The 14,241-nt window shown below is 37.5% G+C and overlaps 1 protein-coding gene across 6 annotated transcripts in view; it reads left to right on the top strand.

Moving 5' to 3' along the window:
- Window positions 1-7,548, top strand: part of cpeb3 (cytoplasmic polyadenylation element binding protein 3) — a 102,325-nt gene extending 94,777 nt beyond the window's left edge. For all 6 annotated transcript variants that reach the window (XM_069900514.1, XM_069900513.1, XM_069900515.1 and 3 more), the window contains one exon: window positions 5,848-7,548. In XM_069900514.1, coding sequence (XP_069756615.1) covers window positions 5,848-6,075 — 228 coding nt within the window. In that variant the 3' untranslated portion in view covers window positions 6,076-7,548. The remainder of the gene's footprint in view (window positions 1-5,847) is intronic.
- Window positions 7,549-14,241: the final 6,693 nt, after the last annotated feature.

Raw genomic sequence — 14,241 nt, 5'->3', positions numbered from 1 at the left:
GTTCTCAACCTTTTTCTTTCCACTCACATACTACTTTAAGTATTCCCTTTGTCATAGGGGCTCTGTGATTAGCAAGGGATTGCTTAAGGTGGTATGTGGGTGGAAAGAAAAAGTTCGAACACCTCTGTTTTAATTGTACCTCATTGACTCGTTATGTGCACGGTTTCATAACTCCAAAGGAAATGGGCCAGTGACAATTTTTCTGAAGCAAAATATTTCAGTAACAATTGGGTCTAGAGCAGTGATTCTCAGCCTTCCCTTCCAACTCACATCTCACCTTAAGCAATCTCTTACTAATCGCAGAGCACTGAAGGCATAGGGATTACTTAAAGTGATAAGTGAGTGGAAAGAAAAAGGTTGAGAACCGCTGGTCTATGGAGTATCTATGGGTGGAGGTTAGTAAAAGGAAGGGGTGGCCCATTCATAGAATACTATCATAGATGGCAATGTTATGTAATTTGAATGCTCCAGTGATGCTCTGTCCTCTGAGGGTTGCTACTTGATTCATTTTTGGTTTTTTTTTTGGTCCTATTGTGTAACCTTGATTAGAGGGAGGGGTTAGATTAGTATTAGTTTGAGGTTTTTTCCTTTTTTTTTAGGGAAGTTGATCATATATGGTTTAATTCTGATTGTCCAAGATCTTAACAATTATTTAGATATTATTTCTAAGGTATGACAAGTGTTGGTATAATGTAACTCAAGTGGTTTATATTAATAATTAATAAGGTCATATTCTGCATGGAAGTCAGTGACCAGTGGTGTTCTTCAGGGTTCTGTTCTGAGACCCTTACTCTTTGTGATTTTTATAAATGACCTGCCTGAGGAAGTGGAGGAATGGATTAATATGTTTGGTAATGACACAAAGGGTCGGTGTGTTGTGGATAGTGCGAAGGGCTGTCAGAGGTTACAGCGGGACATTGCAAATCTGGGCTGAAAAGTGGCAGATGGTATTCAACCCAGGTAAGTGTGAAGTGGTTCATTTTGGAAAGTCAAATATAATGGCAGAATACAGTATTAATGGTAAGACTGTTGGCATTGTGGAGGATCAGAGGGATTTGGGGGTCAGAGTCCATAGAAGGTTCAAAACAGTTGTGCAGGTTAATCCTGTTGTTAAGAAGGCAAATGGTGTATTGGCCTTCGTTAATCATGGAATTGGGAGCTGAGGGGTAATGCTAGAGCGATATAGGACCCTGGCCAGACCCCACGTAGTATTTTGCGCATTTCTGGTCGCCTCACTACCAGAAGGATGTGGAAGCCATAGAAAGGGCACAGAGGAGATTTACAAGATGTTGCCAGGTTTAGGGAGGATGCCTTACAAAAACAGGTTGAGTGAACTCGGCCTTTTTTCCTTTATGAGAGGTGACCTGATAGAGGTGTTTAAGGCAATGTGAAGCATTGATCGTGTGGATAGTCAGAGGCTTTTTCCTAAGGCAGAAAAGAGGACATGGGTTTAAGGTGCTGGAGAGCAGGTGCAGAGGAGATGTCAGAGGTATATTTTTTAGGCAGAGAGTGGTGGGTGCATGGAGTGGGCTGCCGGCAACGGTAGTGAAGGCAGATACGATAGGGTATTTTAAGAGACTTTTGAATAGATACATGAGCTTAGAAAAATAGAGGGCTATGGGTGAGCCGAGTAATTTCTAAGATTGGGACATGTTCAGCACAACTTTGCGGGTCAAAGGGCCTTTATTGTGCTGTAGGCTTTCTCTGTTCCCCTATAACCTTCGAACTCTTTCCACACAGTAACAAGGTGTTCCTTCAACAGTGATCACCCATGTCCATTTGTAGCCTTGTACACTCTAGGTAACCAGAGATAGAAAGTTATCAGAAATTATTTTCCATAGCTAGATTATATATCTGGTGTGCTCCTCGTGTTTCCATTGGAAATGTAGTACAGCTGAACATTTTAACACCTCACGTCTGCTGCATTGTTGAATAAAAGCCTGGTGCACCTTTTGCCGCACTTTCCTACACCAAACCCACAATTCTACAAATAATCAATGTTTGTCTGGTATGTGAGGACTGAACCTCTGCAGCCATCCTGGGTAGAAAATTCCATAGATTCACCAGCTTCTGGCTGAAGAAAAGCCTTTTTTACTGAATGACTGATCCCATTTTAAGATTGTGGTCCAATTTTGCACACCCCAGCCATGGGGAAACATCATCTGTCTCCACCATATCAAATTGCATCATAATAACATCCATTGTACTCAAATCCTCACAATAAAGGCCAACATACCATTTTCCTTCATAATTGTTTACCGTGTCTGTACATTAACATTCAGTGCTCTGTACACTTTTCTACCAAAGTGGATGACCTAATTTTACTATTTATTTTCCCATGACCTGCCCCATTCTGTTAACATGCCTTCTGTCGCCTCATTGCATGCTCTGTACAATCTACCTTGCCACTTTCTTTTGTATCATCATCAAACTTCATTACTCTTCATCCCTTCAGCCAAATGATTGAAGTAGTTTGTGAACAGTTTGGGAGCCCTCATGATGCCTATCTGAAAATGGCCTGTTAATTCATCCTGCTTTCCTCAAACTAAGCCATAGTTTTATTGATGGCTTTCTGATTGCATAAATTTCACTCATGCGTTGTCTGTTATCTATCTTGCTAGTTACGACCCAAAGAATACCAGCAGATTTGACATTGATTATGCCGAATTCTCTTAATTTTGTCATGCTTTATGACCATTTTCTTAATTGTAAATTTGCCTCACTTCTGGTTTCTGGCTAATTAGTCTGCAATTATTCTTTTTTCACTCCTTCCTTGAAGAGGGTTACATTTTCTACCTTGTGATCACAAGATTTTGCAAGACGTCAACCAGTTACCAAAACCGATGGTGATGCAGCGCAGCAGGTCCTGGGGACTTGCTGGTTTTCAGTCATTGATCAGGATTGAATAATTTCACCAATACTTTTGTTGTCAATGCTGCTATCTTTCAATTTCTCATTTGATCGAAGACTTTTCAATTTCTCATTTGATCGAAGACTTTTCAATTTCTCATTTGATCGAAGACTTTTCAATTTCTCATTTGATCGAAGACTTTTCAATTTCTCATTTGATCGAAGACTTTTCAATTTCTCATTTGATCGAAGACTTTTCAATTTCTCATTTGATCGAAGACTTTTCAATTTCTCATTTGATCGAAGACTTTTCAATTTCTCATTTGATCGAAGACTTTTCAATTTCTCATTTGATCGAAGACTTTTCAATTTCTCATTTGATCGAAGACTTTTCAATTTCTCATTTGATCGAAGACTTTTCAATTTCTCATTTGATCGAAGACTTTCCAATCTCCACTGGATCAATGAGTTGCCCTGTCTTGACATTTTTGAAGATGGACACAAAACAATTTCTCTGCCATTGCTTAATTTTATGATATAATTTCTCCTGACTCTCGATTGGTTTTCATGTGCACATATCTGTTAATTTTTAGTCTTTTTTTCAGACCATTCCTTTTGTATTTTAATTTTCCTTGTCAAATTTGCTGAAATGTGAATTTTTTTTTCCAGTCAAAGCAGACTGATCTTTTGACAGCATTTGTAAGTCTTTTGATCTCATGCTACTTTATTAAAGCTGGACTACTTTTTTCTGTTGGGGGTTTGAGCACTAAAAGGATATATTTACTGTAAACTATACTTAAATTCTTTAAGGGTTTTTAGTACTTCTGCATGCAGCTCCTTTCCAATGATTCCTATTCCTGTAAATGTTTAATTTGACTCAATTCACAAATTCTTTTTTAATAGTCATCTTTTCATGTATTTTCCCGTACATGACCAGAATTTTGTTTCGTGGAGCATTTAGTCATGTTTTTATTCCTTGTTTTATTTTGATATTACTAAAGTTTTAAGCTAGTATATAGACTGAATATTTTGTGTAGTTTTGAACTTTTCTCTAATCTTATAAATTAAGAAAGATGTGCTTGGTCTCTTTAAATGGCAGCTCCCAAGGCTTACATTACCAACTGCACTGTATCAAGTAGATGGGGATGATTTTGAGTGAACTTGATATAGGAACAGACCTTTCTATCTGTTTCCTTCAACACCTGAATATTTATGGGATAATATTACCTGGATTGTGAGAACTATATAGTGTTTGAGCTGTGCCACTTGATGAAGGATAACTTGCAGCCAGACTCAAAATGATGAACAGCATTTTGCATGGCTATGAAGATTAACATTTAGTTCAATGCTACAAGGTTCCCAGGTGCCGATCAGGAAATGTAAATAGGGTATGTTCCTGCATCAGGAAGCAGAAAGTTCGATGGCTGATTGTTGCAAAAGAAGAGAAAACCAGGTCGTGTCTGTGGTTCATTGTCCATTCAGAAACCTGATGGCAAGAAGGGAAGCAGCTGCCTTTGTACCATTGGGTGTTTGCCTTCAACTCCTGTATCTCCTTCTTGATGGTAGCAGCGTGAAGAGGACTGTGAGGGTCCTCGAGGATAGAGGCTGCTTTTTTAAGACACTGTCTCTTGTAGACATCCATAATGGAGTGAAGACTGATGCTGGCTGAGTTCGCAACTCTCTGTAGTCTTTTCCTGTCCTGTGCATTGGCAACTCCATACCAGACAGTGATGCAACCGGTCAGAAGGCTCTCCATGGTCCACCTGTAGAAATTTGCAGGAGTCTTTGGTGACAGACCAAATCTCCTCAAACTCCTCACTAAGTTTGGCTGTAAATGAGCTTTCTTTGTGATTGCATCGACATGGAGGCCCCAGGACAGATGTTTAGAGATGTTTTTACTGAGGAGTTTGAAGTTTTAGGCCTGTCCACTGCTGAACCCTCGACGAGGACTGACTGGTTTGGTTCTCCTGATTGCCCCATCCTGAAGTCCAGGTTGTTGTTGCACCACTCAACTAGCTGACCTATCTCACTCCTGTATATTTCTTCATGCCACCTGTGATTCTGCTGATTACGTTCTTGGCAAATTTGTAGATGGCATTTGAATTGTGCCTAATCACAGTCATGGGTGCCGAATGAGTAAAGCAGTGGGCTAAGCATGTATCCTTGAGGTGCGTTTGTGTTGGTCATCAGTGAGAAGGAGACTAATACTGTATGAAACAATTATATATAAAGCTAAGTATGTTTCCTTGTACATCCAATGATTAGTATCTTTATTAATGAAAGCTACAAAAAATCTGAGGCATCACTTGTACAAAGATTCATTTAATATTTATTTGAGGTCATAATAATTTATATATTTGCTACACGTTTTCCTGGTACAAAGCTACACGTGGCACTACAAAGCCACCCTCAGTAGAATTTTGAGGGCAGTTACTAGATTGGCCATGCTGCCCGATGGATGAGTGAAGGAAAAATTTGGCTAACATTGTACACTTGTTCTATTATCTCTTCTCCCTGTAATTCTGCATTTATTTCATTCCGAGGAAATACTGACAAAATTTGGGACAAGTATGTGTGAGTGATCCATTTCATTCAACTTGGCTTGTGGGTAACAATGATGTTCAACACCTTGTGTTTTTAAAACAAAAACATTTTTTTTTTAGTTCCTGTTCAAAGTTGAGCCCAGAGTTGCAGATATATGGACAGAAGATGGCAGACCTGGCTTGCACTGTTCAGATATCACAGTGCACCTTTGATGCAATAGATCTTTGCGTGTCCAGCAAAGAATTTGGACGTTAAATAAAACAGAAAAAAAACTGATTTTAACTATTGCACAAAGTATATTGTTTGGAAATGGGCTTTCGTAAATATTCAAGAACTTACACTTTTATTTTTCGATTGTAGTTTTAAAATGTACATAGTACCATCTGCGTGAAAGTAAATAATTTAAAGGTTCAAGCTTGTGAATGAGATTATTCTCTCCATCCTTCTCTTCAGGTGGAAGTCAAGCCATATGTCCTGGATGATCAGATGTGTGATGAATGCCAGGGTGCCCGTTGTGGAGGAAAGTTTGCTCCTTTCTTCTGTGCCAATGTTACGTGTTTGCAGTATTACTGTGAATACTGCTGGGCAAGCATACATTCGCGAGCTGGCAGGGAATTTCATAAGCCTCTTGTGAAGGAAGGAGGTGATCGCCCACGCCACGTCCCATTTCGCTGGAGCTGAAGCGTCTTAAAGTCCACGAACACGTACTGGAGAGGAGAGCGCTGCCTCAGGGCTGAGAGGGTTCTGGAAATTGGTGCATTCTTCCTCGGATAAAGAATGTTTGTTTTTTTTTTGAAGTCACATTACTGAACTTGTCCAAGATTGTCTGGTATATAAAAAAAAAAAATTCAGAGTATCTGTACTGAATCTGCACTTTGGCTCTCAAACATTTGCTTGGTACCTTTTTTGTTTTGTATTGAACTTTGCATTGTGATTTAGGAGTTTGTTGCTGATAAGACATCAGCTACTGCCAGGTTGACGCTCATGTTTTCCATGACAGGAGCATGCACTTATTTTCAGAAACTTAGACTTGCCCCTAGAAGACTTACCAAAGGTAACACACTGTAGGTGGCATATGTAGCAAAGCATTCTTCTCAAATATTCAGCAATTATACATTTTGGATCATTTAGTATCACTTGTCACCCTAAAACAAGCCTTTTTTTGCTCTCCATTTTGACTTGCAAGAATAATACCTCATAAGCTCAATTTGATTTTTGCTGGGGGTTTTTGGTTAGGTCTTTCTTAGTGTTATGTAAATGTATGCTGCAATAGCTTTTGCTGCTAAATAAATGGTATTGCAGATATCATAGTACTTTATCAGGCTAGGGTTATAAATAATTGTGGAGCATAATGCTGGGAGGAAAAATGCAGTAAAGCATGGAGAAAGCTCCAGAGAAAGGTCAGTAGTTTTGACTGCATGTTTACTTAACCAGGTTGCTGCATGCAATAAATTTTGTGTATCATGTCTCTTGTATCTGCTGACAACCTGCCCATGAGTGCACAAACTAATAATGTAGGCTACAAAGAAAGAAATGTTGATTATGAGAGAATTGGCTAATAACTGGAGGAAGGCATGCCTCAATGTAAATGCTTATGGAGTTTGAATCTGTGTCCATTAAAGCATTAAGGATATCACAAATACTTATAGATGTAGGATATCTTGAAGTTATGTTGATGGTAGGTGAAGTACTCTGCGGTGATCACATAGTGCAATTTTTATATAGTAAGGTGATTATGTATAGTACTGTGATTAAAAGTAACCATTGTAATGTCTGACATAGAAGTAAGTGACGCTTCATAACCAGTGTATAAACAAAGTGAGCTCAGTTGAAAAAAAATTCTGCTGCTTGCACCATTTACATAGCTTCAGACCTTGTCCAGAAAACCAAAGAGCTCATACACTACCAATACATTTGTCAGACTGACATGTAGGCACATTAGGAAAGGAAACTAATGCTAAAGAATTGTCTGCACAAAAGTCAAAATGGAGATGTCTGCTTTCTGGTTCAGAATAAACTCCCCAAATCCCTGAGTATATCCTGCAAAGCTTGAATTCTAATAAGATCTGCTAATTAGTGGATATTTTTTAGCATGTACAGTGGGGCTGCAGATTTCAACCAAACATGGGCTTAAGTGTACCATTAGTTGGGTGGGGGGGGGGGGGGGTTTGTACACTGTGACCTTCAGCAGCTCTGGGGACAATCTGACTGGATATGACACCGCATAGTAGATTTGATACTAATTGTTGAGTCATTTGTGTGTTGTGATGTCTGTTTGTGTTCAGTAAGTCTTTATTTTCTTTTTTTAGTTTTTTTTTCAGTGTTTAGTTGCAAGTATTGGCATTGAAATTGATTTTTTTTCAAAAAAAGAAAAAATTACTTTTTTACTGGTAAATTGCTTATTATCCCTTTGGAGGTTAACTTCTGGGCTTTTTGTGATATTGCTTTCTTGCCCAGGTATGTTTTTCTATATGTTTTTTCATTATCTGTATAAGACATTTGTTATGCACTACTTTTTGTATCTGGACAGTTTTCAACAGTCAGCTGATTTTTTAAGGCGTGCTTTCTGACTGACATGATCTTTTGCAATACCTCAATTTTGAAATATAGGAAAGAAATTGATATTTTCTAAGTAAGTTTATTCTAAAAATATATATTAATTTAATTCTGCAAGGAAATGATTTAACAGATGGGTAATTTTATTTTTTTCATGCTTATTTGCTTTTTTGGAAACTGAAGGAGCTAGAGCTTTATAACTTTAATATGGAGAATTGTAGTTAGCTACAGTACAAGACTTTAAAGAAAATCTACCTAAATGTGGAAAAGTGAACATTTATAAACCGTTTTCCCCTTCTTAATATAATTTAATGTATGAATTTGAAAGCTGGATTGTAAAGAAATAGTTTAAAAATGAAGGCTTAAAATAGATGCATCTCCATAGGTGCTGGAACCTGTTTGATGAAAGTGAAATATAAAAAAAATACTTAATTTGTATATTTATCATTAACCCTTTAAATACGACTGACCAGAATTGTGAAAGAATTCTTCTGTTCATGTTATTTTTGTATGAATATCTTTTTATGTTAAGTTATAACATGCCCCAATTTGTTTACTTGTTAATGATTATAAATGAGGTCCTTCAGATTGAGAATGTTATTTCTAAGGTGTTCAAATTGTAACTTGATTTAGAGCCCCTTGGTGCAACAGGTCCGTATGTGGCCTTCTCTTGATATTGGAGACTTGAATTAGTCAATTTTGAAGGCTAACTTAACCTCGACTCTTTGTTGTAATGTGCAATACTGTTTGTACTGTTTGTAAAAAAAAAAATCAAAAGCATAAATCTTTATTGAAGATTTATTTTCATTGCAAACTTTAGACATTGCGATTCACTAAATCATTTTTCTACTGTCAAATGTGTAACTTTTCTTCATGCTAGTATTTTTTCAATAGTAATGTAGCCTTTGTACTGATACAAATATTCATTGTTATTTTTAGAGAGATTTTTGCTAAAACCAGAGAATTTACACATATTTACATATTTTTCTTTTTTATTTTAGTTATTTTTCTTTACAGACTGCTTTTCTCACCATAATAGTCATTTCTGGGAGAAACTTTCATATCTGGTCAATGTCCAATATTATTTTGTATTTTTACTTGGAATAAATTAATTTTATGATGCTAATTCCTTAAAATTTTATTTTCAGTTTTGTTAATTTTTTGGAGCTGAAACATTTGTAATACTGTTACTAAAGTGTCTAGTTTTGAAATGCAAAGCTTCATGTATTAACTTGCTGAAGTGGTTTACAGTAGTGTGGTACAAACGGCTGACAATGTAGAGTGATTGAATGAATGGGCAATAAAATGATCAGAATGGAGCAGACAAAATGTTGTGCTATTGTCAAAGGAGGTTGGGGTGGGTGGGTGGGGGTGGGGAGGGATTAGTGTGGAAATTGATGATGTGCGAAACTTTAGTTGTATGTGGGGAGTCTTATCTGTCTTGCTGAGTGATAAGGCATGGGTTCTTGGAGATGGGAAATGCCTTTTTTTGTGAAGGCTGGATTGTTTGCAGCAACCACTTTTTGTACTGCTTTGTACATTCCACTTGATATTTATTTCTGTTACTAACCAAACGTTTCCTCTCAATCAGTTGCTACAGTGTTGAAAATATGCCACCAAGTATTTATAAACGCAAGTGATTACTATATACCCCAAATGGGTAGCTAGCCATTAATTGTAGGTAAATGTGCAAATTCTGAATTTTCTTTGCACAAAGTATAGAGCTTAATGCACCACCTTTGATATTGAGTACATTCACTTAACATTGAGGTGCTACTACCTAAAATATAATATAGCCAATTTTTTTCTGGATGTAGTTGTATTGGGGTATACAGTACAAGTATTTGTAACTTTGCTGTTAAATAATGGAAACATTTTTAGAGTGTTCAAAGCTAGGATGTGTTTGTTTCTAAACAAACTAATTTTAAATGTATCTTTTACTGTTCTCCTAGATTGTTTAGCTAGTACTCTTAACACCGCATATACATTTTGGCTTGGACTAATGCTTGTACGGAACTGCAGTACTGTGACTAAACATGGAGCTCAATCAATGCTGCTACTGCTTACCAATGCTTAAGTTTGTAGTTTGGACTTTAATTTTTCTGTACTAACAAGTAAACATTATTAAACTTAGTTGTATGAAGCAGTAACATTTGTCATGGTTTTGCATGAGATCATTGACGAGTGTTGGAATGACCTGCAGCTGTTATGAACATTGCAGAAGCCAGTTGTCGTGTGAATTGGCTAAAAGTTCTTGCGTTCGTGAACATTGAACTTGCAAAGCAGCACCATCTCCAGGCAATACTCATTATTGAATTCTCTGCATCTGATTTACTGTCGTGCTTGAAATTTACTTGGTATCAAATTTAAAAATGAGCAAGTTCAACTACAATTGTTACTAAACCAGCTGACGGAGCCCAGTGTCAAAATTCGTGATTGGATATGCGGCTGAACAACGTGAATGCCGGTGGTTTAATTGGCTCTGCACATTATTCTTCTTCCTTCCCTTGCACACCATGAATTTGAGCAAAGTTCCACAACACTCCACACTTGAGGAAGTAGATGTCCTACCATCTTTAGATATTTGTGATGTAGTAAAGAACTACCATGTCGCCATTCCATTTATTCACACATTGAGGCTTGAAAACTAAGGAATGGAAGCATTAATATAATTTAAAAATACACTAACTATTTCTGCTGTAATGTATTAAAATTATGACAAGGCATTTAAACTACTAAGCAATAACAAGTCGGAAGCAAAGAAACTTGTTTTATAAGCATACTTATGACGCTACTGCAGACCATTGCTTTTATTGATCTCTCCCTTGAATGACATAAGAGGTAGGCCAACTCGAGTGAGACCATGCAAATAATCCAATCACAACTTGTTGAATTGGATTGCTTCCTTCAATTTTCTCTGCCTTCCCTACTTCAAATTAAACCACTGAACTGTGATCATGAGTGCAAATACTTCCAACCAAGGCTGGCACTTTTGAGCTAGCAATTCCAACAGCAAATGAAAAAAATGAGAATGTTAAAAGTTGATTATGTCTGCGTGTGATTGAATAGCACAAATGTACTTTGCCTGTACTGAAATGTACTGTATTCAGACATTCATAATAAAAGTCCACCTGAAGGATTTGAGCTGTGGTCATTTCCTTCAATCAGTAAGTCACTGTAAATCCCCTTTGAGATTTTCAACAGTTGTTCTTCATTACTAAACTATATTTACTGCAAAATTGAAATCAAATATTAAATTCCTAGCACATGTACATAAAATAATAATTTTGCTGTTTTTCATTTCCTTTTTGAGAAGTTTGTAGTCATGGATATACAGTGCTCTCCATAATGTTTGGGACAAAGACCCTTTTTTTCCTTGTCCCGTGCGCCAGTTTGTAATCAAACAATTCACATGATTAAAGGTTTTGTTCAAAGTTATTTGTGTACATTTTGGTTTGACCACATAATCCCCTCATTTCAGGGCACCATAATACTTCGGACAAAGCAATGGTAAGTATATTAATCATGTTTAGTACTTTGTTGCATATCCCCTGTATGCAATGACTGAAGTCTGTGATTCATAGACATTACCAGGTGCTGAGTATCTTCTCTGGTTATATTCTGCTGGGTCTCTACAGCAGCCATTTTCAGCTTCTGCTTGTTTTGGGGGCTTGTCCCTGTCCCCTCGTTTTTTCTTCAGCATATGGAAAGCATGTTCAATTGGATTTCGATCGGGTGACTGACTTGGCCATTCAAGAATGTTCCAAATTGGAAATCTCCTTTGTTGCTTTAGCAATATGTTTGGGATCATTGCCATGCTGTAGGATGAAGCGCAGTCCAGTGAGCTTGGAGGCATTTGCTCAAACTTGAACAGATGTTTCTATATACATCAGAATTGTTTTGCTACTGCCGTCAGCAGTGATACCATTAATGAAGTTAAGTATGCCAGTAATGTGGCAGACCGATCTGCCAAGGCCTTAACACCCGCACCACCATGCTTCACAGATGAGCGCTATGCTTTGGATCTTGGACAGTTCCTTTATGCCTCCACACACTGCTCTTGCCATCACTCTGATACAGGTTAATCTTGGTGTCATCTGTCCACAAGACCTTGTTCCAGAATTCTCCAGTCTCTTTTAAGTGCTTCCTGGCGAACTGAATCTGGCCATTCTGTTTCTGTGTTTGCATCTTGCTGAGTAGGTTCTGTATTTCTATTCACAAAGTCTTCTGCAGACCGTAGTAATTGACACATCCACACCTGCCTCCTGAAGGAGTGTTTCTGATCTGTCAATCAGGCTTTTGGGGATGTTTCTTCATTTTGATGAGAATTCTTGTCATCAGGCAGTAAACTCTTCCTTGGCCGACCAGTTCCTTTGCATTTGCTGAGCTCACCAGTAAGCGCTTTCTTTTTAATGATGTTCCAAACAGTTGATGTTGGTCACCCTAAGTTTTGTGGGCGGGGGAGGGGGTCCCTCTTACTATTTTATCCTTGTTTTTCAGCCTCATAATGGCTTCTTTGACTGTCATTGGCACAACTCTAGTCCTCATGTTGAAAAATGGCAACGACAGACTCTAAAGGTTTTCAAAAGTTTAGAAGCAAGCCTTGCTATCTTATATCTGCACCAATGAAGCAATTAAACATAGCTGAGTAATCACAAACACCTGTGAAGCCAAACGTCCCAAACATATGTTGCCCTGAAATGGGGAAGCAGTGTATAAAAAAAGCTGCAATTTCTACATGGTCAAACCAAAATGTACACAAATAACCTGGAATAAGATCTGAAATGTCCACTTTAATCACATTTTAAACGGAAGCACAGGGACAAATTAAGGAAAATAGTGTCTTTGTCCCAAACATTATGGAGGACTCTGTAATGTGCTGCCTCAGGTTTTTTCAACAAAACATGAAACTGCTCAGGTTTGGATTCCCATTAAGTTTTTGAACTAGCCAATAATTAGGAAATGTTAACTACTATTCACTACATTCTGAACAGAAGTTGCAGCCCCCCAAAATTTGAATTTAAACAGAAATACCATTTTAGTCTTGCTCTATTCATGTTACCTTGCCAACTCTCCCATCAACGTGCTTCTGCCCTACTGCTGAACATCGTCTCCCATAACGTAGACTGATCAAATATTTGATTGATTGGCAAGTTAACACTTACAATTAGTCATGCACATTCAGGTCCCATTATTGTACTTTTCCTAGGTGTTCATAATAGGTAACCTTGTAAATTTGGAAGCAAATTACTGAAAACCTTTTCAATAAACTTTAGTCTTGATGACCCATTTTTTGCCCACTGATGCTGCTCAACCCACTCTCCAATATAAGTTATGGAATACCGTGGATGGGGTCCTCTGCCAGCATTTGTACCCATACAGCTGAAGACTGAATGCAAATATATCCGACAGAAAGTGAACCAGAATAAGGTAAGAATAATGATTGTATGCATTACAAAAGGATTATTGACACCATTTTTTTTTTTGGCTTGCATGATCCATTTGTCCATCAAATCCATTTCTCCACATTTTGACCTTTAATCTTCCTCTTCCAAAATTGTATTCCAGTTATTTGTCAGATAATGTACAGTACTTTAAATAGCATCCATTTCTTTTTGATATTTATTTTCTTCATTACATGTGCACAGTCAAGTCTAAATGTAGCTGCTCATGTAAATTTGGAAGTCTTGACAAGGTGTAAGTGAAATAAGGCAAAATAATTTCATCTTCATTGAAAAGTTGTACACTTTGTTCTTTCATGTAATACTTCAGGTAGATGATATTTAATCTGTATTTGATGGAACAGGTTTTCAATGACAGTGGGAAAATAGGATTTTGCAGTAAATCTTATGAAAGGGATAGACAGAATGGATGTGGATAGACTATTTCCGTTAAGAGGAGGAAAGATTAAAACAAGAGGACATGAGTTAAGAATTAAGGGGCAGAGGTTTAGAGGTAACACTCTTTACTCAGAGAGTGGTAGCCGTGTGGAATGATCTTCCGGGAGAAATAGTGGCGGCGGAATCAATTGTATTATTTAAGAAAAGGTTGGACAGGTCTATGGATGAGAAGAAGATGGAGGGTTATGGGCATTGTGCAGGGAGGTGGGACTAGAAAGGTGTTTGGTTCGGTGCAGACTAGAAGGGCCTAATGGCCTGTTTCCGTGCTGTAATTGTTATATGTTATATGTTACTTGAATATGCGAACACACTAAGACAAAAATCTATACAAGATCTTTTAAAAGAATTTAAGTGTCCAGATGCAAGTTTCTTATACTAATTTTTACATACA

This window comes from Narcine bancroftii, chromosome 10 (genome assembly GCF_036971445.1).
Source record: "Narcine bancroftii isolate sNarBan1 chromosome 10, sNarBan1.hap1, whole genome shotgun sequence".
Classification (NCBI taxonomy): Eukaryota; Metazoa; Chordata; class Chondrichthyes; order Torpediniformes; family Narcinidae; genus Narcine; species Narcine bancroftii.
This window is presented reverse-complemented; position numbering and strand designations above follow the sequence as displayed.